General features: G+C 50.3%; 4 protein-coding genes across 13 annotated transcripts; 2 read left to right on the top strand and 2 right to left on the bottom strand.

Moving 5' to 3' along the window:
• Positions 1-426: 426 nt before the first annotated feature.
• DHRS1 (dehydrogenase/reductase 1) lies at positions 427-8017 on the bottom strand. 5 transcript variants are annotated; one of them, XM_039870406.1, is made up of 9 exons: positions 7800-8017; positions 7221-7394; positions 5586-5726; positions 5352-5431; positions 2493-2625; positions 1924-2170; positions 1410-1467; positions 982-1062; positions 427-820 (listed from the first exon to the last, which is right to left on the bottom strand). In XM_039870406.1, exons 2-8 carry the CDS (start codon positions 7368-7370, stop codon positions 1017-1019), a joined length of 855 nt encoding a protein of 284 aa, XP_039726340.1. In that variant the 5' UTR covers positions 7371-7394; positions 7800-8017; the 3' UTR covers positions 427-820; positions 982-1016. The 5 variants fall into 5 exon arrangements, with proteins under 5 accessions (XP_039726340.1, XP_039726339.1, XP_039726336.1 ...); XM_039870405.1 differs by having other exon boundaries at positions 2024-2170; positions 7803-8016; XM_039870402.1 differs by having other exon boundaries at positions 2024-2170; positions 7800-8016.
• Positions 8018-8099: 82 nt separating this feature from the next.
• Positions 8100-13246, top strand: NOP9 (NOP9 nucleolar protein). Its single transcript, XM_039870388.1, has 10 exons — positions 8100-8462; positions 8673-9125; positions 9822-9932; positions 10189-10330; positions 10443-10635; positions 11253-11393; positions 11766-11891; positions 12057-12293; positions 12518-12623; positions 12963-13246. The coding sequence occupies exons 1-10, from the start codon at positions 8216-8218 to the stop codon at positions 13118-13120; spliced, it is 1914 nt and encodes a 637-aa protein (XP_039726322.1). The 5' UTR covers positions 8100-8215; the 3' UTR covers positions 13121-13246.
• Positions 13247-13252: 6 nt separating this feature from the next.
• On the bottom strand, positions 13253-16046 carry CIDEB (cell death inducing DFFA like effector b). 2 transcript variants are annotated; one of them, XM_039870408.1, is made up of 5 exons: positions 15834-16034; positions 15384-15528; positions 14354-14503; positions 13928-14118; positions 13264-13756 (listed from the first exon to the last, which is right to left on the bottom strand). In XM_039870408.1, exons 1-5 carry the CDS (start codon positions 15872-15874, stop codon positions 13627-13629), a joined length of 657 nt encoding a protein of 218 aa, XP_039726342.1. In that variant the 5' UTR covers positions 15875-16034; the 3' UTR covers positions 13264-13626. The 2 variants fall into 2 exon arrangements, with proteins under 2 accessions (XP_039726341.1, XP_039726342.1); XM_039870407.1 differs by having other exon boundaries at positions 13253-14118; positions 15834-16046.
• Positions 16047-16056: 10 nt separating this feature from the next.
• On the top strand, positions 16057-24479 carry LOC120608525 (leukotriene B4 receptor 1). 5 transcript variants are annotated; one of them, XM_039870390.1, is made up of 4 exons: positions 16057-16234; positions 17854-17944; positions 18257-18951; positions 22787-24479. In XM_039870390.1, exons 3-4 carry the CDS (start codon positions 18277-18279, stop codon positions 23852-23854), a joined length of 1743 nt encoding a protein of 580 aa, XP_039726324.1. In that variant the 5' UTR covers positions 16057-16234; positions 17854-17944; positions 18257-18276; the 3' UTR covers positions 23855-24479. The 5 variants fall into 5 exon arrangements, with proteins under 5 accessions (XP_039726324.1, XP_039726325.1, XP_039726323.1 ...); XM_039870391.1 differs by having other exon boundaries at positions 17902-17944; XM_039870389.1 differs by lacking the exon at positions 17854-17944.
• Positions 24480-24569: the final 90 nt, after the last annotated feature.

Raw genomic sequence — 24569 nt, forward strand, 5'->3', positions numbered from 1 at the left:
CCTCTGCCCCTCACTTGCATTCAGGTAGTACTTTCTTCCCAAATTCCAGGAAATCAACACCAAAGACAGTACCCTCACTCTATCGAGCCTCACCCAGAGAACAGGCCCAGCTGGAAGGCAGCAGGCATCCCTGAAGTGACGGTGGAATGAGGGGGTGGGAAAGCAGTGTGAGACTGAGGGGTGCCTGCTTTAGGTTGTGGAGGGGCCCTGCTTCTCAGCTGGGGTATGAGAAACAGGCCTTACGGTGAAGGGCAGGTGCCCCCAAGATGGGCAACTCTCCAAGGAAGAGCAGGAACAGCTCTGGAGGAAAGGGCCCTTGTCCTAGGAATGGAGCTCCTTGAGAACACAAACATTTTGCATATCTCAGTACTTCTCTCAAGTACTTAACACTTGGCCCAGCATAGAATCAGCACTCAAAAAATGCCCTGAAGGAGAAATGAGACCTTTATTAGTACTCAGAGCATTTTTCGATAGGAAGGCAAAAAGTAAAATGTAGGGGTAAGGAAAACCAAGGCACAAATAAGGATCTACAGGGTCCCCAGGACCTACCCAGGACACGTAGCAGAGTCTTTCTCTTTGAATCAAGGGCAAGGCGGGAAAGGCTGCCTTGTTCCACTAAGACAGGCCCAACCACCCAGGCCAACTGAAAAGACAAGCAGGGTGGTGACATCAGGCCAAGAATGTTAGAACTTGCTAGTGTAGAGAGTCATAACCCACTTGGGCATACGAAGGAAGCCAGGCAAGTAGGAGGCCAGCCAGCCCAGTCTAGAGGCGTGGGAGATAACAGAGCTCAAAGACAAATAGTCCCAGACGGGGCGGCCTGTGGGCAACAAGAAGAGAAGGGGGATTTAGACCCTCATTTCCCACTCCTTGGACACCTCCCCCTTGGCTGAAGACTGAGTAGGATGTGAGGGAGGAAGGAACAGGGAAGAAAGTGAGGGAGGAGGAGTGAGCAGGAAACAGAAGGAAGAGAGCTCTCACCATCCACATCCCGAAGGCCGTAGCGTCGAGCAAGGTCACAGGATGGCAGTACCTTTCCACTCAGGCTCAAGATATTGGGGTCTGTGGGCACATATATAGCTGAGATGGCATAGGACTAGTGCAGGGTGACAAGGTTTGGGCCCAATGGGACTGGGCACCACTGAGACAGGCCCAGGAGCCCAGAATTATTTCTCTCTGTTCCTAGGAGGGTTCCTGGGCCTCTAGCTTCTGGCCACACCTCCTAGGAACTAGTTCCTAAAGTTCCCAAACCTCACACTGGGAATTCTGACCTTTTGGGTCTCCAGAACCCAGAGAAAAGAAGAGTTTATTCTTCAACCACCCCCTGAGCCAGGACCCCAAACTGGCTGCCACCACCCTGCAGATCCTCTAGGCCCTTTCTTGTTACCAGCTGCCCCCAACCTCTTCACCTGTTGCCAAAGCCACCACACATTTGCCGCTCATTTCTGTGGTCTCCGCAGACGAGAACTGAAATTCAAGTTGAAACACAGGAACAGAGAGGTGAAGGATTAATTTCCCAGAGAACTGCCCAAGTCTCTTCCCTGCTTTCAGCTTCTATTCTAGAAGGCCCTCATTACTGCACTTGCAGGACTCAGCATCGTGGAAGGTGCTGGAGCCACTCTTTCTCACAACCGGGTAAGCCTTGTACCCTAGCACCATGACCCACTGCCTTTCTTAAGTGAAAGGATCTGGGGAAGACAACTATGTCTGGACTTTCTAGGTTAGTGCCGTGTGAGGGTCAAGAGCATAGGCTTTAGAGCTGGGCAGCCTTTCCACTTATGGCATCTGTGACCTTGAGTAAGTTTCTTAACCTCTCCGGGTCTCAGTTCTGCTATCTGTAAAATGGAGACACTATCTCCCTTACACAATTAAAGTACGTAACGTGTGTACAGTGCTGAGCCCCACACCTGCCATGGTAAGCACCTAGGTATTTACTACTTATTGTTGTTAACTGTCTTGACATTGAGGATGGAGAGGATGATTTCTTTGCATTCTTTGAGATCTTCGCTAACTCCTTGCCAACCTGCTTAAGCAGAGAATCTTCAGCATTGTCATTGTTCCTCAAATAGTCCTTCAGCAGTTCTGTTTGCACCAATCCTGGCCAAAGAGACACGTAGCTGACCCCATGACGCCGCAGCTCGAGGGCACAGTCAGCAGCCAACCTGTCACACTGTAGAGGGACAGGAGGCAGGGTGAGAGCCAGGGTACCTGGCTATGTCACCTTCTTCCTCTGTCCTCCCTGCTCCTGCTGAGGATTTCCCAGTCTCCTGCCCTTCCCAGGCACCCTCTCTCAGCTGTCCACATTCCCCAGTGCACTGCCTATTCTGGCCAGCTGAGAGGCGCCCAGGCAAAGGAGCTGTCCACGGAGGGGAAGTGGAAGAGGTGATGACCAGTTGGCCTTACTACTCTGATCGCTAGGATTTACCTCCTAAGCTGTGGGTACCATCACTGTCCTATAGCTCCCCAACCCCGGTGCCACACCGAGTCCTCACCGCAGCTTTACCGACGCCGTAGGGGACATTGGCTAGATATTTCAGCCCCCCAATGGAGGAGATGACCACGATGAGCCCCCGGCCAGCTGGTACCATCAGCCGTGCCCCATAGACCGAGCACAAGTAGTGGCCTCTAGAAGGTAGGGCAAGGAAGGAATGGACCGCATTCAGTGCTGGCCTGGGTGCTGTAGCCTCGGCAGCTTCCTCTGCCCTCTAGCGGCAATAGTCAGTCAGGAGAGGGCGGCATGGTGGCCCTGCAGACCTGGAGAATCAGGGCTGGAGACCACATTCTGAACTGGTAAAATTAACCACCAAAGGATAAGAAATGGCACTCTCTAGAAGATGTTATGGAAGAAAGGAGCTCGTCATAATAAAACAACAAACCTAAAATAGCTCGGAAAAAAAAAAAAGAAATATATATGAGATCTACACGGAAAACTATAAAATTCTAATACAAAAGAACAAGGACAGACATAATTTGTTCAGAAGAATCAACATGTAAAACATCAGTTCTACCTTAATTGATCTATAGATTTAGTCAATTTGAGTTACATCTCAATAAGACTTTTGGAGGATGTGAGAATAGCTATGAATATTCTGAAAAAGGAAGAGCAATATCTTGTGGGCAAGGGGGATATGGAACCCCAACCCTGCCACCCCACCTTAAAATGTACAATGACATAATAGTTAAAATGCAGTACTAGTGTAACAATACACACATAGTTAATGAAACAAAAATAGTTAATAATTAGATCCAAATGTAAATGATAATTCAGTGAATTATAATGGGTACATTTCAAATCAACAGGAAAAGAGGGACCATTCAGTAAATAGACTTGGGACAACTGGCCCGTTATTCGGTTAGTGGGATTAGCCCTCTACCTCACTTATTATTTCAAAATGCATTCCAAAAGGATATAATATTTGAATATAAAAAATGCACAAAAGCACTAAAAGAAAGCTATGACAATGTATTCACAAACTTGAGGTGGGGAGGGCTAGTCTTAGCAACACACCAAAATAGAAACCATTAAAAGACTGACGGATTTGACATATGTATATATCAATGTACAAATACATACATCTATAGATGTTTATGTGTATAGACAGAGCCGGGGAGAACGTGCATGCAAAAAATGAATAATAAATTGGGAAAAATATTTGTAAAACATATAACAAAGGAATCCATCGCACAAAGATCTCTTATAAATTGATGTGAAAAGAATAACAATAACACAACTTGCAAAAGACTAAAGAGCCAATAAATGAATAAATAAAAAGCTCAACTTCACAAATAAGAAAGAAGTATGAATTAAAACCACCTTCAGATATCTATGGCCTGTCAGAGTGGCAAAGCTTGCCTGACTGAGTGGCCTGATATTGTGTAGCACAGTTGAGGACATGGGGAAACAGATATCTCCCTCGCTGTCACGAGTTTATAAATCGGTGGGGTCTTTTTGGAGGACAGTTTGATAATGTTTATTAAATCTTTAAGAAGTACATATTTTTTCCAAGAATTCCACTACTGCAATAGATAAGGAATTAGATAAATATATTATGGTACCTCTCTCAAGTCAAATATTTAAAAGAATGGTAAAATATATATTAGACTATCAATAGTTGCTATATTTCGGTCAAGGGAGGAAGGAGTAGCAATGAGGGGAATAAAATCATATTGATTTTCACATTTTTTCATAATACACACAGACTTGGTAACCAGAAAAATATTTTCTTTTGCACGGGAAACAGGACCCTCCAAATGAAAACAAGTAGAGTTACAGCTTCAAAAGGAAGCCCCACCTAAGATAATGCAGAGGAAAGGCACAGTAAATGTGTATGTGAATGTGTGTGGGGGAAGTGAGAGGAGGTGTTGGTGAGCTTCCAAGAGGCTCATAAAGTGGCATTTACCTCTGAGAATTCATCGGGGCTCAGGGGCCAGGGTCTGGGCCATTGCCTCACAGGCTCAAAACCCTGACCAACAAGAGATGAGTGTGAAAGGCTCCTCTCTCTGGAGGTCTAAGGATATGGGCCCTGCCTATTTCCAGTTGTTTGGGTTTTCTTTTCTTGCTTCTTGGCTAACCATTCCCCTCTTTCCTCACAGTCTTTCTTCCACTTTGGAAATCACAATTGGATTCTAATCATGCTTTCTTGGGATTGCCACTAGAAGCTGTGAGTACTCTTTAGTCACGGATTTGTAGATAATATCTTGGTTACTCCCACAGGTGTCTGATCACATCCAAGGAATGTAGTTTCTGAGAGTGTACCATAGTTCCAATAATAATAATAGACACAGATGAAACTAGTGCATATCATACTGGGAGAACTCTAAGTGCTGTGTTTCGTCTCACTCCTGTGCCAGATGTACATGTAACCTTGTGACATCCCTGCCCTCCTAACTCTGACCTGGGAGTGCTTGGCCTTTGGGTCTGGAGCAAGGATGTGGAAGCTAAGATGACAGGCATGCACTGTTTTTTATTGACCTTTTGATCTAAAACAATTTCTTCCTCTAATCATTTTTGGAAATATCAGCTATGGGGGGGTGTGCATTACTGAGGGGAGGAGGTTCCCTTCTAGGTCATGCATTTGGATGGGCAGAGAGTGAGGTGGGAGAGAGGCCAAGGGAAAGGTCAGATGAAAATTACTGACAGAAACAAGACAAAAGTTGACGTTCCCGTTATAGATTCATCTGTATGGAACTTTTCCAGAGGTAAAAGGGGCACATGGGATAGAAGGGAGAAGAAAGGGATGGCAGGTCATAGAGAAAAAGAAAGGACATATGGGGAAAGATCTGGGCCCTCAGCCTGGCTAAGTGAGTGATGGGAGCCCAGGTCCCTCCAGCAGGGCAAGGGGAACACCCACCTGAGTCCAACATTGTTGATATCATCCCAGAAGGAGGCAGGTGTTTCCCAGAATGCTTTATTAGTGTTGTTCAGGATTGCCTGGAAAGCACAGGTATAGTAATGAATTGGATGGTCTGAAAGCTGGAAGGTATGAGAGGCTGGATAATGGAAGGGACAATGAGCAGGGATGAGGACTCAGTGGTCAGAAGGGGAGGTCAGGAGTGTGGAGCTGGGATCAAAGTTCTAAGAATACCTGGACCCCTGCATAGGCATTGTTGACCAGCACATCCAGACGCCCCTGTTCTCGAGTCACCTGCTCAAAGAGGCTTCGCACTTCACTCTCCTGGCTTGAATCGCACACCACAGGTATACACCGCCCCCCTCGGGATTGTGCCTGGAGAGGGACAGACGGGATATTAGCTCACAGTTGCACATGAGTGTAAGACATAATGCAGGCCCTCTATACCCAGATTGGGAGGCGAGAAGGCCATCAGAAGAATCAAAGTTGGCTGAGGAAACATGGTTGGCAATACCTCCCTCTGATGTCTGTGTGAGGAACTGGAGAAGTGCTAGATCCTCCCATTAAAGAGCAAGGTGCATTGGGAATCTCAGGTTTAAAATATACAAACATTTACTGAAGCCTACCATATGCAAGGCATTGTACTACACGTGGGGAGTAAGGGACAAATAAGGCATAGAGGCTGATCTTTTTTCCTTGTCCTTGGTCACTTCCATCTCACACGCCCTTAACTCCCACCCTTCACCACTCATGTGGAACACCTACTCAATCCCAGCCCTCTTACCCTTACTCCAACTGTGCTCTTGCCTGGTAATGAAATCAAAGCTCTCAGGCATGAACTATTTTTACTTTCCATTTTGCCTCGGCCTCTACAAATGTGCCCTATCCTCTAACTTCAGAGGAAGAGTAACTTACTCAACAACAAGCCTATTCTCCAGCTCCATTCTCTAGTCCCACCCTCTTACTTCCTTGCCTCCTAACTTCTCATCTGACCTTCAGTCTTTTTGCCTTAATTATTCATATTCTATCCAGTATGTATTGTTTAAAATCTTCCAATGGGATCACCATCTTTTAGAGAATAAAGCCAAAGTTCTCCACCAGGGTCTTCAAAGACCCATTCTCTTTTTCCTCTCCAGTCTCTCACTCCTGTCTCATACCTATATGCTCTGGAATTCTCACAATATCCACACTCTTTCACCATTGTCCGTCTGCTTCTGAAGTTCCCTTTGCTGAGATGGTTGTTCTAGCTACTTTGACCTCTTACTTTTTGAGACTGAGTTCAAGAACCACTTCCTCCAGAATGCTTTCCCTAACCACTCCATATCATCTCGATGCCCACCCTGAGCTCCCAGAGCATTCTGTGCACATTCACCTCTTATCACTTACCATATTCACATTACATTGAAAGGAATCATTTCTGCTTCTGACTTCCTGCTAGACTCTAGCTTTTAGGAGCAGAAGTTATATCTTATTAATCTTTGTAACCCCAGTGCTTCACCCAGTGCCTAGCAAATCAAATGTACCTAAGTATTTATTTAACTGAAAACCAGTAGAAAAGTCAAGTAAAAATGTGTGGTTCAATAAAGTCTAGTCTAAAATAGAGGAAATCACAGGTCCACAACTCTTTAGTTGCAATTCCAAAATCCCTGAAGCTCTCAAACAAAAAGTTATTCATAAAACTCACCTTGGTGGCAAATTTGACCTGATCTGAAGTTACTGATGGAGTTCATTTATCACATTTTGAGTAAATAAATATTCACGTTTTGTTGAGGAATATTATAGTTTCAGGTAAGGGGTTGGGAGGAGTGGTTAATAGAAAGGGGTCTCTCAGGTGGTTTCTGGTCCTGTGGTCCCAGAGGAAGCACTCACATCCTGAGCAGTGGCCCGCAGTGTGTCCAGATGTCGGCCAGTCACGTAAACTGTGGCACCTGCTTGGCAGAGCTGTAAGGCGATGCCACGGCCAATACCTCTGGAAGCACCAGTCACCACGCACACTTGGCTCTTCATGGGAGCTGCCATGACTCACAAGCAAAGGGGTGAAATCTGCGGAAGCAAAGATTTGTTATGAAGGAAGCCCGCAGAATGTGTATGTGAAAGAGGACCCTGATAGTGGAAGGAGGGGGAACCATGGCTGGGATCCTTTAAGGGGAGAGAAGTTTCAGAGGGGGACAACTGGGTACAGGCCGCAGAAAAGGCAGCTGTCACTTTCGGGAGGCCTAAGAGTAGAGAAGGGGTGGGCCTGTCCACGGAGGGGCACCGACTGGGACTCTCTGAGTGGGCCTGGCTGGGTGGGAGAGTCTCGCGCGACAGTCCTCGCGGCGCGCCCACGCAGTCTTGGGCTATCTGGCCCAGTCTCGCCGCGCCCTTTGGCGCGGCTTCTGGTTCCGGGGTGAGCCAAGGTCCAGGGACCTGAGCCCCAAGTGGGATGAGCTCGCAACCTTTACTTGCCACCTATGCTGTCTCTGAAGTCCCCTCTCCACCTCGCTCGCAAAGCTATCGGAATCGCGAACTTTCCGGCTCCACGGGCGGGACGAGGTGACTACTGCTGAGTCAGAGTACGGGGCGGGGTGCAAGTACGCGCTCTGGCTGGGTTTCAGCGGGCGGCGTGGAGGGGATGGTCAGGGAGCGGACGGTTTGGTCGGAAGCAGTTCCGGTCGGGAGCGGTTCTGGCACGTGGAGGCGGGGCGACCTGGGGACACACCCACTCCAGCCAGGCCGGGGGCCGTCGCGGGACTTTGACGTAGAAGCTGCGTCCTGAGCGTGCCGGCGCTTCTGACTCCGTAGGGAGCCGGCCCACACCTGGCTGAGTGCTGTCCCGCTGCGGAGAAGGGAGCTTTCGCCGTCGGAGAGGGCCTGAAGTACCCATGGGGTTGGGGCCGCGCTCCCCCCATAAGGACCGGCGCCGGTTCCCGGCTGGCGGCAAACCGGGGCGTAGGGCCAGGGGGTCAGGGCGCCCCGCATCAGGCCGCCAGCGACAACCCTGCCCTCCTCCGGACGGGCGCTCGGAGCCGGCTCTAGATGCGCCCCTTCACCTAAGCTCCGAAGCGCTGGGGTATTTCCGCCGGGCGCTGTCCGCGCTGAAAGAGGCCCCGGAGACTGGAGAAGAACGAGGTAGGGAGCACTTTCAGAGTGGGACCAAGAGAGGAACTCGGGCATAAAATCCAGGTCAGGCAAGGAAATTTTCGTAGATTCCCAGGGCGTGGAGACTTAGTTTCATCTCCCGTATCCTCTTCCTCACTCTCAGACCCTTGGTTCAGTGATGAAACATAACCTTATCTTCCTCTCAGTCTCTCTAAAATATTTCTTTCATTGTCTTTCCAGAGCTGATGGTGCACAATGTTTTGAAAGAAGCGGAGGCTCAGGCCATAGCCTTGGCCACACACAGGACTGGCAGTGAGATGCTGCAGGAACTGTTGGGGTTCAGTCCCCTGAAACCTCTGTGTCGGGTGTGGGCAGCTCTGCGTTCCAACTTGCGCTTTGTGGCCTGTCATCGAAGCGGGGTCCATGTATTGCAAAGTGCTTTGTTACAGCTGCCTCGATTGCTAGGGAGCCGTGCAGAAAATGAGGAGGTGGAGGAGGAGGAGGATGGGAAGAAAGGTTCCTTGGAGACCCTGGAGGAGCTGGTCCAAGGACTAGCCTCTGAGGTGTGTGATGATTTTCTTTTCTACTGTGGAGACACACATAGCAGCTTCGTGGTCAGAACTCTGCTGCAGGTGTTAGGAGGGACTCTTCTGGAGTCTGAGAGAGCCAGACATCGTGGCTCCCAGTCACCTGGTAAGTATTACAAGAGAAGGAAGTGGATCTAGAGAAAAGGAGGGTTTAGGAAGTTCAGAGGGAGAGAGTAAACAGAAGAATAATTCTTCATGACCTTGAATAATTAGCAGAGAAGTTATGACAGAGCTTAGTAGACCAAAGATAAGTGTGCACAGAGGCCCAGTGTTGAGAATGTATAGGCATGTTTAGGGGCCAGCTACACGACTTAATGTACATTTGTGTGTGTGTGTGTGTGTGTGTGTGTGTGGTGGATTCAAGCAAAAGTTCCAGGAAATAATATCCTCACTACATGCAACCCACTCTGAAATTTTCATCCCTTTTTTATTTTATTCTGTTGTATTTTGTTAAAAAGGTGCTGGTTGAGATCCACTAAAATGATTTCATAGTGCACTCAGGCAGTGACCTACATTTTAAAAAACTCTGGCAAATAAGGTTAGAGCATTTAGATGAGGCCTGATTTTGGAGCACCTTGAGTTCCTGGCTGAGTAGTTTGGACTGTCTCCAGTGGACCATGGGGAAGCTGGTTGAAGTTTCTTTAAAAAATTAAAATAGAAATGTAGTCTCAGTTCAGTCATCTAGATGAGAAGAAATGTTCTGCATCTCTAAGCTGAATCTTTGTTCATCAATGGAATTCTTCTCCCTCCTGGATGATAGTTTGTGATCTCACCACTGCACATATTCTTGATCTTCCTTCAGAAACACAAAGGACCCCACCTCGAGAATGTAAACCAACTGATTTTGAGGTTCCTGAATCCTTCTTGAATTGCCTTCAGGACCTGAGCTCCTGCTTTCTGAAGGATATTGCTGGTAAGGAGAGAAATAAGAGGGTCTAGGACTTACTTTTCTGGAGGCGATTATCTTCAAACAAGGCCTTTATTTAGGTCAATATTATTCCTCTCCTTTTCAAACCTGATCTGGTTTGATGTTGCAAAGGCTCTCTATAGACCTTTATAGACCCTTTGTGTCTATAGCCCCTTGTACCTTGTCACTTGAGGTTTAAGGTTATATAGGTCATCTGGATTTTGGGAAAGCTGCTTTTATTATTTCTGCTTTCTTCCCACAGTGTTTATCACTGACAAGATCTCAAGCTTCTGCCTTCAAGTGGCCTTACAGATCTTACACCGCAAACTTCCCCAGTTTTGTGCCCACCTCTGTAATGCTGTGATTTGCTACCTGAGTAACCGCAATTCCTCAGCAGATGGCAGGTATGGTCAGGGCCTCAGGATTGCCCAAGGTTAATGGGGCTGTGTGAAATGAATGAGGTCATATAGGTATTTTGGGTGAAGTAGAGTTAAGACTACCTCTCCTTGTCCCCAGCCCCCTACTGCTATTTCTGCGGGATCAGACGAGCTCCAGACTCCTGGAGCAGGTGCTGCTGGTGTTGGAGCCTCCGAAGCTCTGGAGCCTCTTTGAGGATCACTTCCAAGGGCAGCTGCAGATCCTCGCTGCACATCCTATTGCCAACTTCCCTTTGCAGCGTTTACTGGATGCTATCACTACACCTGAGCTAGTGAGTTAGGAACTTGGCTGGGTCTGTTTCTATACTCTGTGGTTTCTGTTTGTTCTTGAATATTGGGCCTAATTTTTATTGTGTGTCTGCCTCTGTATTTCTGACTGTGTGCTGGCTATTCTTGAAAAGTTATTCCTGGGGGTTTCTTCCCAGAAAGGATTTGCTTTGGCTTCTCTTAGGTGCCAATACCAGCATGAGACTGGCTTAAACCGGGTTAGCAGCCTGAGGTTCCACAGCCCACTCAGACTGGGTACTTGGCTACAATCCATGAACGCTGGAACTGTTGCCATAACTTCTCTTTTTTTGCTGTTTAGTGCCAAGGCATGCTTCTCTGGGATCTCAAAGATTGGGAGGTAGGGTGGAAGGGCAGGTTTGATTCTAATTCTCCTTTACTCTGAGAGTACGGCCATTTAAAGTCCCCTCCCCATGTGAGGCAATACCTCTAAGACTGCCCTCTTGTCCTGGACTTTTCTTATCCAGCCAAACCAAAGTCCTGATATTGGCAATGATTTTTGTTTTATCTAGCATTTATAGTTGTTTTTGGCAGGAAGATTTGTCCGAATAACAGCCCATAGTTACTAGAATGACAGACTTTTTTATCCCATGCCCCCTTTCAGCTGTCCTCCGTGTTTGAGGAGCTGAGCCCTGCCTTGGAAGCTGTGCTGGCCCAGGGTCACCCAGGGGTAGTTGTTGCCCTGGTGGGGGCTTGCCGCAGAGTTGGGACCCACCAAGTCCAGGTCCTGCAGCTGTTGTTAGAGGTGAGTGGATATTACTTCAAATTCTTCCTCTTAGGACTTACTGAATCTTTAGTTGTATCTCTGGACCCAAGAGATTTAATGCCCAGGGAGTTCATAGATACGGGAAAATGAAACTAAAGCCATCTCATAGCCCTGGAGTGAAAATTGTCTCCCAGAACAAAGAGCGAAGTTTATTTAAGAAATAAATTTTTATTTGACCCCTGTTACATGTATAGAGGCTGGGGATACAGCAGGGCTGATGAGATCCTGTCCTCATGCAGCTTACATTCTTGTGGAGTTTGGCATTCCTGCTGTTCCTGATGCTTTCCCCTATCTAGAAAGTCAGGGTTAAAGATGAGGTAGTTCTCAGATTCATTATATTTTGTCTTCTAGGCATTCCACTGTGCAGAGCCCTCTTCCCGGCAAGTGGCCTGCGTGCCTCTCTTTGCCACTTTGATGGCTTACGAGGTGTACTATGGACTAGTAGAGGAGGAAGGGGCAGTGCCTGCAGAGCACCAGGTGAGGTAGGGGAGAGGTCAAGCCAGTGACTGATTGGGAACCGGGCCTCCCTGGGCTTAGGAAGCCTCTCATTACTGAGGTGAGGGTGGTGAGATCTCTGGCTTCATCCAAGAGGAGGTGGCAGTTTGGTGACTGCCTCCTAATATCCTTTCTCTGTCCTCCCAGGTTGAAATGGCCACAGCCAGGGCCCTAGGGGAAGTGTCAGTCCTTGGGTCTCTACTGCTCCAGCATCTATTACATTTCTCTGCTCCTGGCCTTATACTTCGAAGTCTGGGTGCCTTGACAGGACCACAACTTCTGACTCTGGCCCAAAGCCCTTCTGGTTCCCATGTGCTTGATGCCATCCTGACCAGTCCCTCCGTGACGCGCAAGCAGCGCCGCCGTGTGCTGAAGACCCTAAAGGTTAGACTTCTGGTATCTGCTTTGATTCCTTTGCCATTATCCATGTAGAGAACATGAGCTTCCCCCAGGACTTCAGAGTCAGAGAGAGGATATGTGGTTTCTAGGCTCTTTCAACTCAGCCTCTAAACTTCTGAAACTTCACTCCCCCGCACCCCGCAACTACTCTCCCCAGCACACTTTCATGGATTGCCCTAGAGGGACCTACCTTGCTTGTCTCAATGCAGGGACAATATGTGGCTCTGGCTTGCAGTCGCCATGGCAGCCGTGTGCTAGATGTCATCTGGGGTGGAGCAGCCTTGGGGGCCCGGAAGGAAATTGCTGCCGAGCTGGGTGAGTACCAGGATGTCTCTTTGGCCTTTCCAGACCTTCCATTCCCTCACTTCAGATAGCTGGGTGGTTGGAGAGTGGATTTAAATTCAGCGGAAACTTCAATTGCAAAGGGTGGTTTTGGCCATGGTGCTCAGCAGTCTGCTCTTCCCTTCCCCTCTGTGCAGCCTTGTGCTCCTACCCCTCCACCCAGCTTCTGTTTTTGGGATTGTGGGGGGTTCACTATCCTGAGGCAGACCCAGGGTCCAGGGAAAATGGAGGACCGTTCACCCAAGTAGAGTCTCTTTAAACATGGGTGAATGATCACATATTGATACTGAACATGAATGTTGTTCTTTGCAGGGGAGCGGAACCAGGAGCTGATAAAAGATCCTTTTGGTCACCACGTGGCTCGAAATGTGGCCCTGACTACCTTCTTGAAGCGACGAGAAGCTTGGGAACAGCAGCAGGGGGCGGTGGCCAAGCGGAGGCGGATTTTGAACTCAATACTTGAGGACTGAGGCCTTGGGATCCGGGACTGGGTGTTGATGGGGGAGGGGGAAAGGGAGTATCTATTTTATCCCCTTCCTGGTTTAAATTGGAGTCAAAAGTCTTATTAGTAAACACTTTTATATTTTTATTGAAAATGTCTTTGGTTTTCTTAGGGGAAGAGTACAAAGAAATAGAGATCTCAAGGTAAAATACAAGAGGGCTGGAGAGCTCAGGGACAGGAGGACTGTAAGGACATCTAGATGTAGCAGCAATCAGGGTGGGATCAAGATGCCTGGGACAGGCTTGCGGACTTTCAGGGTAGGTGAGAGGCTGGAAAGATGGCTAGGAGGAGACGGCATTCTTCAGGAATGGGTATACACTAGGGGTGTAAGGCATAATGCTGATGGGGTTAGAGGACAATGGGGAAACAAGGTGAATTATCTAGTCTGTACTGTCTGCAGTCTACAAACCTGATGCTGTCACAGTCCTTACAGCTGTGTCTTGGAATAAGTCTAGGAGCAGAAGTTCAGAGTTCTTAGTAGGGATGAAGGCGACCCTGCTGCCACTGCCCAGCCCCTTCCACTACATGGCGAAGGGTGGAGGAAATTCCCAGCAACATGTGGCCCAGGCCTTGCAGCAGTGTGGAGGTCCATCGGAGGAGCTCCCTGCAGGGCAGAGATGAGGCAGGCGGATGGCTGGGAGGAAGCCATAGAGCTGGGGGTGGGGGCTCTGCACAAGGCAGAGCTAACAGGGAAGGTGAGCACAGGTGAGCGCTGGAGAAGGAATTTGGGACTGAAGCTGTCGGAAGGGGGAAGTAAAACATTTTGGTTTCTGACCTGAGTACTTTCTTTGGACCAAGTCCTTGAATGTCACAACTCATGGAGTAGAGCCCGTAGAATGTGGCTTGGATGTTCAGGCTCCCAAAGAGGTCTCGAGGGTTTTGCTTGTACATATCAAAGGTGATTCTGGCGATGTCCTTGCTGTATTTCGGTTTCTCCCGGCCCAGGCCATATAACAGCACCCCACTCTGTAGGGTACCCCATGACTGCAATGGATCCTCACCTACTGACATCCACCACTAATCCCCATCAGCACTGGGACCGACCCACCCTTGCTTGGATGGTTTGTCCACTATAAGGTGTCCTTGACAACACACCTCTCTCATTACCTCTGCCCCTAAGATCAAGGGCAGGCAAGAGAAGAGGCTTGGGAGAGATATAAAGGATCAGTGGCCGATAGCAGCCCCAGTACCAGCCTCTCACCCTGCTGGGACTCCAGCTCTGCCCGGACTCCAGCACCATCAGGCATGTGTCATCCTCCAACAGCTGGAAGAAGTCCTCGCTCTCCACGGCAGTCCCATCCTCCTCTAGCACCAGAGTTAGCACTCCACTCAGCAGCAAGGTCTCCAGTGCCTGCCCAGTGGCAAGAAGCAGGAGGGAAATGGCAGAGCTTGTCCCATGCCCCTTCCTTCTCAGTTGGCCCAAAACACTGGTTGATAACCTAACTCTACTTCTTGGTGCTTTGCCATCCATTCAGTTCTTTAGTTGTTGAGGGACCCTCACTAGGGGCTAACCTTCTTTCCTATTTGCTCCTGCTTTGCTCCTACCATGTCATTGTCATCTCCTGCTTCCCTCCAAGTCACTCTTGGTTTGGAATTAAAAAGCTAGTCAAGTTCCCTTGAAGTCCATCCTTCATGAGTGGGCATAGGCTAGGGGTATAAGGCATTATGCTGATGGGGCCTGACATGGACTCTTATCTCCAATATCCCACCTCACTCTCCCCCTCTCATAGAGTTCTTCAGAACTGTTTTCAGTAATAATGACAACTTTTTTTGAGTCTTCACTAGTGCCCCCTATCTGTGTAGCACTTTACATACATTATCCTCTTTTACTCCTTTCAACAACCCTAGGAAGTATGTGATCATTCTCTCTTTATAGATGAAGAAATTGATGTTTTGATTGGTTAAATCACTTCCCAAGATTTGACACTAAGAAATGGCAGAATCAGGATTTGACCTAGATTGATCACACAAATTGTTATTCTATACTGACTTCTGAATTCTATCCTTCCAACTCTCCCTCCCCTATCCCCAAAGAAAAGCCCACTCCGTGGAAAAAAATAGATTGACCCAAATGCAGCACAGGTCATTGAGCTTACCCCCCTGCTTTTAGTCCTCAGAGGGAGGGGCAAGCATGTAACCTGAGCCTTTTCTGCTGGCCATTCCAAGCTCTCACTCTTCTCAAGTTCCTTGGCTGTCCCTGCAATAGGAACCCAAGGACTTGGCTCACTCACCTTGTCTAGCAGTTCCTGGAGGGTGGCAGCTGTCAGACCTTTCCTGGTGGTCCGCTTGTGATCACAGACTCGGAAAGGTCGCTGGGGTGGTGGAGCTGAGATCCAGACCCTACGACCAAACTCGGAGCTCATATTAGATACAGACCTGGTAGTTGGGAAGAAAGGAACGAGGGGTTTGCTTAGTGCGATAGGGATGATGGGGGTAGGGTAGCTGGAGAGTAAGGGAGGGAGGGATCTAGGTTTTCAGATTAGCGTATCCTAGGGAGAGTGGGAGCGACCCTGGGGTGGGAGTGGGGGGCGAGGTTCAGGAGCTGGACAAGCCCACTGTGGAAAGTAGGAATGGGGAGGGGAAGGGGTATGGGTTCATGAGTTTCCTAGGGGCTGAATGGAGTTTTGTTGCCCTACCCTTATCCCCAGAGTTGGAGAGTGGAGAGGAAGATTAGAAATCACCTGAGCAGGCCGCTGGGGTTCAGAGCAGAGAGGTACTCCATGGTGGAGGGAAAGAGGAGCAGAGTTCTGGGTTGGGTGCTTCTTCGCTGTGCTGGGCTGAAGTGCTGATGTTTTCTGTGACGGAGCTGAGACCTCAGCCCAGTGAAGTGGGGGATGAGTCAAGCACGGACTCTGGACCCCTGCCTGGCCTGTAAGAAGGACAAAGTTCAAGGGGAGGGGGAAGGGGAGGGGCCTAGATGGGGTCCTGGAGGAAGGATTGAGGCCCAGAGTTGTTCAGCAAAAGCCAAGGGAGCTTTGTATGGATGTGTCTCTGATGGCAGCGTATGATATGAGGGTAAATGATAACTATGGAAGAGGATGGGATGTGATCTCTGGTGTTGTTCTTTCTGTGGAGGAAATTTCTAAGTATAGAAGCTGCATTTTGTGTGATTTGTGCTGTACGTGCTGCCACCTACTGAAAAAGCCATACACTGCAGCTTTAGAAAAAAGGAGGTCAGACCGAGTATGAGAAAATGGGCCAGGCCTAGAGAAATGAAAGAGGAGGCAGTGTGTCTCTGGGTGGGGTGTGAGGAGAGGATGGGTCCTGATCCATGGATCACCAGGATCCTATCTAGGACTCTGGCATTCCTGCTTTCCTGCTCTTTCCTTTGTGGTCTAGGTGAGTGGCTGGCTCAACATTTCTCTAGTTTCATTCAACAGAACTGCCTGCATCAGCCACACTGGATTAGTCACAGTCTCTCTCACCTTTCTCTTTTGACCACTTAATGGGCATGATGCAAAGTGGGGGTGGGTGGGGCCCTTTGATAGTATCTGGACTTTAGCTTTTGGTGCCCCGTGTCCCATCTCTAATTTCAGCAGCAATGGTGAGGGACAGTTGTGTAGAAGCTCAGACTCTCACTGACCACAAGCCACTTAGATTAGTGCAAATCTCTTTGCTTTGTTGGAAGCTGTGGCAGTCCAGTCAGCCCCCTGAAGAGTATAGACTGCAAGTCTGTATAGGAGTGCTAATGCCTCATCTTTATGGAAGGAACTCTGTGCATTTCTCAGAGGTTCCTGATGCTTAGTGAAGGAGCTCAATAACACATTCCTATCGGCTCTCCTCTTCTCTCTCTTCCCCTGCTCTTGCATCTGCTTTCTAAGCTGATCTTTTAAATACAGGATTACCTGTACTCATGCCCTTGACTCTGCTTTGGAGGGAACCAAAGACAATACTGGTGCCCTGGCTCCCAAAACCCTGAGTTCTGGCTGTTGACTGGCAAAGGCCTTTCTTTCTCTTTCCCGCAACTTTATCAGTCTACCAGGTCCCTCTCAAATTTCTTCATTTCCAAGCTTTACCTGACTTCTCCAAACAGCGAAGTCTTCTTTTCAGTATGTCTCCAGCACTGTACCCTTTCCTTTTTTTCTTGTTTTGTATCCTGGTGCAGCCCAGTATGTGGTCTCTTCATGGCTGTGTCGACTCCTCAACCAGATTTAACACCTCTTACACCTCCATGTAACCCTCACTCCCTGCAAAACTTAGCACCATGCTTTACACTGAAAGCTGTCATTGACAGTCCAGTGAGAGCCCTGAGGGTGGAATGATTGGGGCAGGGCCCAAGGAAAAGGTGAGAAGTGGAGGTGCCAAGCTGAAAGAAAAGGAGGCTCAGCAGAGCCAGGAGTCTAGAAACAGGAAAAGATAGAGCAGCTGAGATTGAGTAGTTTGGGCCTTCTCCGCTGAGTGTAGGCCAGAAAGACTAGAGAGCAGAAGGACAATAGGGTTGAGGGGGTTGGACCAGAGCCGGGGAAGGGATAAGCGCAGAAACAGGACCAGGGTCAGGATTCAGCAGTGTCCCTATTCCCTTACCTGTATGACCAGGGAACTTTTTCTGCACCCCTTCAGCTTATCCTGTTTCCTCAGGAAGCATGCTCTCTCATGCCCAGACGTGTTAGTGATGGGAAGGAGTGGAGTGAGGGAGGTGTCCCAGGAAAGGCCTCATCTTGTCCCTCCCCATTCCCACCTCACCCTCTACAAACCCGACAGGCACAGGACCGGAGTAGGTGCCTTGCCCACTGTTGCTTTGCCTTTCAGCTTCCCCAGACCCCTTGAGGCGCCGTCCCCACTCACCCGTCTGGTAAGTAAATCTACCCAAGCACCTTTATTCCCCACCACTTAGAAGGAAGGCCAGGCTAGAGGGGTGGAGGTGGAGATGGCGACAGCCTGGGAGTTGGGACTGGGGAGGTCAGCTGACTGAGAGCAGGGGATTTGGGTTCCAAGAAATAGTGTTTGAGTTGGGGCTGAGGTCCTTGAGGAAGAGAAGGCTCCCAGGCAGAGGAGAGGCTGGCTGCAGGGAAGCGGGGGAAGGCACAGTCCCTTCTCACCTGGCATCAGGGGTAACCGTGGGCTTTCGCTCCACCCCCTGAATGTGCTCTATGGCCTTTTCCAGCTCCTTGTAGGCACAGAAGGATGTTGGACTGCTATCGTCCCCCAGGGAACCAGACGTTGCTGACCTGGACAACCTCGCGGGCCACAGGAGTGGTCTTCCTGCTGTTGGCAGCGCTTCTGGGGCTGCCTGGAAATGCCTTCGTAGTGTGGAGTTTGGCGGGCTGGAGGCCTGCACGGGGGCGACCACTGGCGGCCACTCTGGTGCTGCACCTGGCGCTGGCGGACGGCACGGTGCTGCTGCTCACGCCGCTTTTTGTAGCCTTCCTGGTGAAGCAGGCTTGGCCGCTGGGCCAAGCGGGCTGCAAGGCTGTCTACTACGTGTGCGCGCTCAGCATGTACGCCAGCGTCCTGCTCACCAGCCTGCTCAGCCTGCAGCGCTGCCTCGCGGTCACCCGCCCTTTCCTGGTGCCTCGGCTGCGTAGCACGGCCCTGGCCCACCGCCTGCTGCTTGCCATCTGGCTGGCCGCTCTGTTACTTGCCATCCCGGCCGCCGTCTACCGCCACCTCTGGGAGGACCACGTGTGCCAGCTGTGCCACCCGTCGTGGGCCCACGCCGCCGTTCACCTGAGCCTGGAAACTCTGACCGCCTTCGTGCTGCCCTTTGGGCTCGTGCTCGGCTGCTACAGCGTGATGTTGACTTGGCTGCGGGGTGCCCGCTGGGGCTCCAGGAGGAACAGCACGCGGGTGGGCCGGCTGGTGAGCGCCATCGTGCTCGCCTTTGGCTTGCTCTGGGCCCCCTACCACGCAGTCAACATTGTGCAGGTGGTGGCAGCGCTGGCTCCACCCGAAGGGGCCCTGGCGAAGCTGGGTGGCGCGGGTCAGGCAGCACGAGCTGGAACTACAGCTTTGGCCTTCTTCAGCTCCAGCGTCAACCCGGTGCTCTACCTCTTCACTGCTGGGGATCTGCTGCCCCGCGCAGGTCCCCGCTTCCTCACACGACTCTTTGAGGGCTCCGGGGAGGCCCGAGGGGGCGGCCGCTCTAGGGAGGGGACCATGGAGCTCCGAACTAACCCTCGGCTCAAAGTAGTGGGGCAGAGCGGAGGCGATGGAGATCCAGGGGGTGGGGCAGTGAAGGACAGTCAGGAATGGGACCCTTGACACCAAACCCTACGACCAGGCCTGCTTTTCTCTATACCCTTGCATCTCCCTCCGGAACCCAGGGAACCACTCCAGAGCATTTGGGAATCCTTTTCTGATGACAGTTTGGATCTGTCTAAGCAGAATTATTACACACCTGGGGCAGCCCCAAATTCCTCCAAACCGGGGGATTTTGAGGGGTGGCGGCCCTTGCAGGTTGGCATGTGCCCGTGTGCCACAGCTGCTTGCTTCAAATAGCTTTCGTGAAAGATACTGGGCAGCCATTACATAACGGCTTAAGTGTGCTCCCTCTGGTGGTTTAGCACACCTGAGTCATACCGAAGCCACCTGTTTTCCTTGCAGGGTCAGGCCAAAGCTGTGCAATGCCAGCCTTCAGTGGCATCTTGACCTGTCCTCTTCAGCTTATAGAAGAACCACTTTGGAAATAAAAAGAGGAAAAGGAAGAAAAGTTATGGACATTTGGATATGGGGTGGGGATGGGATCCATTCTCTGGAGTCTGTAAGAGCCAAGTGGGAGGTGGGATGGGATAAGAAACTGGCTCTAGAAGGCAAAAGTCAGTCTGCGGGATTTCAAAGGAAAGTTTTCCTGACTGTCTTGTGGTTGGCACAGGGGGTTAAGGGCCCTGGGAGTCTGAGACTTATCTTCCTCTCTGAATACAACTCTCCTCCTAAAGGTCACCGGACACAAAAAGGAGCCCAGAAACAGGCACTTGCTCACCCAGGGGATGTTTGGGGGTTGGAGATGAGGGAGCATGAGGAATGGTATGGATGTGTGGAGGACAGGAAGAATTTTTCAGGGCGGTGCCACCTCTCCTTTCTCCTTTTTTTCCTCTGTCATCTTGACTCTTCACAAGACTGCTAGCTGTTCCTCACCTGCCCTCCACAATCCTTCCCAGCTCTCATCTCTCTATTTCTATCTCTCAAAACTATTCTGGATCCCGACACTTTTGAGTCTGTGGATGTAGGATGAGATTCTTTTTAGGGGATGCCCATGTGCACTCACATGTGGTCACTAAGGTGACCAACTCATCTCAGTTTTCCCAGGACTTTCTCAGTTTTCACATTGGAAGTCTCTTGTCCCAGTCCTCTCAGTCCCCGGCAACTCAAATGGTTGGTTACCTGAGTTCTGGTCACTCTGACCATTAAAGTACCCCAGGTTCTGCTTTAGTGACTATTCACACCACCCAGGCAGAGGCCAAGAGAAAGCAAAAGAAATTCAGTTCTCAGGGTCATACCAGGGCCACCAAAACTGGGGTTGGTTGTGGAGCTCTGGACTTGGGGTGCAGGTATACTTAGAGTGTCTAATCTGGGGTGGAAGAAGAAAGGCCATTGACACAGATGGAGGTAGGGAGCAGCTGGGGAGAGGAGGCAAAGATGAGCCAGTTTGTGTCAGAAGGGGCCTCTGATTGACCCAAGAGCTCTGAGCCAGAAGCTTCTGTACTGAAACTTCGACTGCAGAGGCTTCTTCCTGTCGTCATGCTCTGGTCCCTAACTTCCTGTTACATATTCCTCGTCTCACACACCATCTGTGGTCAGAAAGCCCTTCCTCAACTCTGCCTTTGGTTCTTGCTGTGGTTTCAGCCTATTCATTTTCATCATATCCTCTGCCTGACAGCTACTGGGTCAATTTTGCTCTGGCTTTTCTCAAAGCAGAGAAAGTGGGGGCCGCAAAGGGTAAGGGACTTCCAAGACCACTGTTACACTCTGCATCTTTCCTGAGAGTGACAGAGTTGGAAGAGAAGCAGGAAGGATAATAGTCAGAATGAAAGAAAGACTTTTCAGTTCTTAGCTTCTGCAGGAGAGGTTGTGAAGAGGAGGAAGGGGAAGAGCGACCCTTTTGGGGGCTGTTTCCCTTTCCACAGTCCTGGTATCCCCTCTTAGCAGGGCAGGCGTGTGGCATCACCACCCGTACTCCCTCACGCCTTTTTCCTACGCTGAGCCTCTACTTCCTCTGTGTGTCTAAAAGGTGGAACTGAAGAGTCAGCTGCGGGAAGGTAGAAAAGAAGGGGTGCTGAGTTGTCCTCCTTGCTCAGTGCCCAGATATTAAATCCAAACTCATGTTTCAGGGTAGCCACATGGGTAAGCACAAGGCAAGTGGTTGGGAGAGGAGGAAGAAATTGGCATTCTGTGTGATCCTAAGGAGACCTTTTGGACTTTGGCTTCTACCAAGAGAAGGGAGTTGATTGATCTAGAATAGAACCAGTCTTTTTCAATGAGAGTAGGGATGGGGGTATTAGAAGAGGGCCCTTTCACCCCAACTCAGCTAATGGCTTGAACCCAGGCCAAGGACAAGGTGCTGACCTTTAAGTCACAAAATTATAACCCAAACTCAGAACTTAACCATAGCTCTAACCTAAACTTCTATTAATCTCAAAATCTGCTTGTTCACACAAAATATAAAGATAACCAACACTCTGTCCTCTCAGTCTAAGTCCATTTCCCCTCTCTAGCTTCCATCCCTCCTTCTCCAGTATGACACAATTTATTAGTCTGTTCAATTCTCCAGTCTAGACCTGCATCTGAGGCCACACCCCAGCCTGCTCACTCCTGCACCCCTCTTTCGTCTCTCGCTGTCCCTTCTTGGCCTCTTCTGGGACACAAAGGCTATTCTCCCCTCCTAGTGAAGGAAGGGGGTAGGAGTTTCAGCCCCACCCTCAGGAAGATGTGTCTTCCCCCTCCCCTGCTCTGTAGTACTTCCTCTCTGGCAGACTTAGCTGACAGCACCCAGGACTGGGGCCAGACCCCTGACACTGGGACAGATCTTGGAATAGGCTACACCACTTCCCTGACCCTCAGATTGGCACCAGCTTCCACCAGTATTCAGCAAAGCCTGTAAGTAAGGACCCTGGGGAAAGGGGAGGTCATAGAGGGGTGAGGTGCAGCCATGAGAGAAGGTGAAAAGGAATTTCCGAAGAGAGCCTGACTAGTGGTAAAAGGACTTGGGAGGATTTGTTCTCCTCTCCTCTCCAGGAACTGCTCCCCATCCCTGTTATTACTGGTGGACTCTGGGCATCTCTTGGAAGAGTGGGTAGGGGATTGGAGGATGTCAATGGGACAGAGGGTGCTAAGTACCTGACAGGAGACAGAGGAGCTAGCCTTTTGACAGGTACAGCATTGGCAAGGAAATCTCCCCAGTCTGGTTCTGGGTTTGAGGATCTCCTAAGGGAAGAAGGCTGAAAGGGTCTAGAAATGCTAATGCTGCCGGTGCTGTGGATTTTGCAATTGAGTCTGTGGGAAGGAAGGGGCCCCATGGCCCAGTTAGGAAATAAGTCTTTCTACTCAGTCAGGTCCCCTAAGACAGGTGCTTATTGCGACGGTGCTTCTAATGCTGCTGATCTTGTGGAAAGACTAGAGTACTCAGGCTAGGTGTGTCTAGAGATTCAGGAAACCCTTGGTCCCCTACTCTCATGCGAGTGTTCACCTCACCTTCCAGGTCCTTGCAATGGCCACGAACACTACATCTCCTGCAGGACCTTCCTCACAAAGTTTTATGTTCATCTCTCTGCTGGCTATCATCCTACTGTCAGTGGCTCTGGCTGTGGGGCTCCCTGGCAACAGCTTTGTGGTGTGGAGCATCCTGGTAAAGATGCAAAAGCGCTCTGTCACTGCCCTGATGGTGCTGAACTTGGCCCTGGCCGACTTGGCTGTATTGCTCACCGCTCCCTTTTTCCTCCACTCCCTGGCCCGAGGCACTTGGATTTTTGGAGTGGCTGGCTGCCGCCTGTTCCACTACATTTGCGGAGTCAGCATGTATGCCAGCGTCCTGCTTATCATGGCCATGAGTCTGGACCGCTCACTGGCGGTGGCCCGCCCCTTTGTGTCCCAGAAGCTGCGCACCAAGACGATGGCCCGGAGGGTGCTAGCAGGCATCTGGGTGTTGTCAGCTCTGCTGGCCACGCCCGTCATTGTGTATCGCTCTGTGGTACCGAAAAACGAGAGCCTAGTTTGCTTCCTGACATACTCCAGTGAAAGACACAGAGCCTTCCATCTGCTCTTCGAGGCTTTCACGGGCTTCCTGCTGCCCTTTCTGGTCGTGGTGGCCAGCTATTCCGACATCGGGCGCAGGCTGCAGGCCAGGCGCTTCCGCCGCAGCCGCCGTACCAGCCGCCTGGTGGTGCTCATCATCTTGACCTTCACCGCCTTCTGGCTGCCCTACCACCTGGTAAACCTGGCTGAAGCCAGCCGCGCCCTGGCTGGCAGGGCCCCGAGGTCGGGGCCCGTGGGGCTGCGGCTTACCCTGGCCCGCTACGTGCTCATTGCGCTGGCCTTCCTGAGCAGCAGTGTGAACCCTGTGCTGTATGCCTGTGCTGGCGGCAGCCTGCTGCGCTCTGTTGGTGTGGGCTTCGTTGCCAAGCTGTTAGAGGCCACCGGCTCTGAGGCATCCAGCACCCGCCGTGGGGGTACCCTGAACCAGACTGTGAGGAGCTCCCCTGCCTCTCCCGACCCTGGCCCTGCTGAGAGTCTCACTGTCTCCACCAACCCTCTCGATGAAGCTAACTGAACCAGGCCTGGGAGTACTGGTGGAAAGAAGCTGGCTTTCCTCCTGGCCTGACCCAATTCTGCACTGCACCTCCAGGAGAAGGCTCATGGGGGTGGAGCGGAAGAAGAGGGAGGGGAGGGGCAAGTACGGGCAGAATCAGAGGCTGGGCAACTTTGCAATTAAAAAAGAAGTCTGAAATCAAGTCCATCTTGTGTGTAGAATGTGTGTGTTGTGTGGGTTGGGATGCTCCTGGGTGCCTTTATGGGGGTCCCTCCAGATAGCTGAGAGGCACATCCTTTAGTTTTCCATGATTTTCGGTTTAGAAAAGGACACAAAGACAGACATAGAAATCAGACCTGCCCCACTGCCCAGTTCTGAGGCAGGTGGCCTGCAGGTCATACTCAGAACAACAGACTCCTGAAGGAGCTGAGCAAGAAAGACCACACATGGGGGTTCATCACTTATCGCTCATCCTGTCTCCCTGACTCAGCGGACTTTCTGAGAAAACTCAGAGTTATTATTGTTAGCAAGACTCCAACTTCCTGCCAGAAACCTTTATCTTCTCAGTAGGAGGGGTTCTAGGGGATTGCTTTCCCTCCCTCCATCTCCCAAGGAGGCCTCACTTGAGAACCAAGTCAGCAAATCTTATCCTAGAATTCTTCACATAAGCATTTCGCCAGCCCCAAAACACACTCTGGCACAAGGTGGGGCTAAGGGTCCTCTGTGACTGTAGTCA

The sequence above is a fragment of the Pteropus medius genome, unplaced genomic scaffold, assembly GCF_902729225.1.
Source record: "Pteropus medius unplaced genomic scaffold, Ma_sr-lr_union100, whole genome shotgun sequence".
Taxonomy (NCBI): Eukaryota; Metazoa; Chordata; class Mammalia; order Chiroptera; family Pteropodidae; genus Pteropus; species Pteropus medius.

Coding starts and splice junctions, on each gene's coding strand:
- DHRS1 (XM_039870405.1), bottom strand. CDS start 7,370: ATGGCAGCTCCCATGAAGAGCCAAGTGTGCGTGGTGACTGGTGCTTCC. Junction 5,432..5,585: donor ATGCCTATGCAGGGGTCCAG/GTATTCTTAGAA, acceptor TGTGCTTTCCAG/GCAATCCTGAACAACACTAA. Junction 1,468..2,023: donor AAGATTCTCTGCTTAAGCAG/GTTGGCAAGGAG, acceptor CTTGAATTTCAG/TTCTCGTCTGCGGAGACCAC.
- NOP9 (XM_039870388.1), top strand. CDS start 8,216: ATGGGGTTGGGGCCGCGCTCCCCCCATAAGGACCGGCGCCGGTTCCCG. Junction 10,331..10,442: donor AATTCCTCAGCAGATGGCAG/GTATGGTCAGGG, acceptor CCTTGTCCCCAG/CCCCCTACTGCTATTTCTGC. Junction 11,892..12,056: donor CAGTGCCTGCAGAGCACCAG/GTGAGGTAGGGG, acceptor CTGTCCTCCCAG/GTTGAAATGGCCACAGCCAG.
- CIDEB (XM_039870407.1), bottom strand. CDS start 15,874: ATGGAGTACCTCTCTGCTCTGAACCCCAGCGGCCTGCTCAG. Junction 15,529..15,833: donor AACCCCAGCGGCCTGCTCAG/GTGATTTCTAAT, acceptor CCCAACTACCAG/GTCTGTATCTAATATGAGCT. Junction 14,504..15,383: donor TCCAGGAACTGCTAGACAAG/GTGAGTGAGCCA, acceptor GCCACTGGGCAG/GCACTGGAGACCTTGCTGCT.
- LOC120608525 (XM_039870389.1), top strand. CDS start 16,132: ATGGATGTGTCTCTGATGGCAGCGTATGATATGAGGGTAAATGATAAC. Junction 16,235..18,256: donor TCTTTCTGTGGAGGAAATTT/CTAAGTATAGAA, acceptor GGCCTTTTCCAG/CTCCTTGTAGGCACAGAAGG. Junction 18,952..22,786: donor GCACGCGGGTGGGCCGGCTG/GTGAGCGCCATC, acceptor CTCACCTTCCAG/GTCCTTGCAATGGCCACGAA.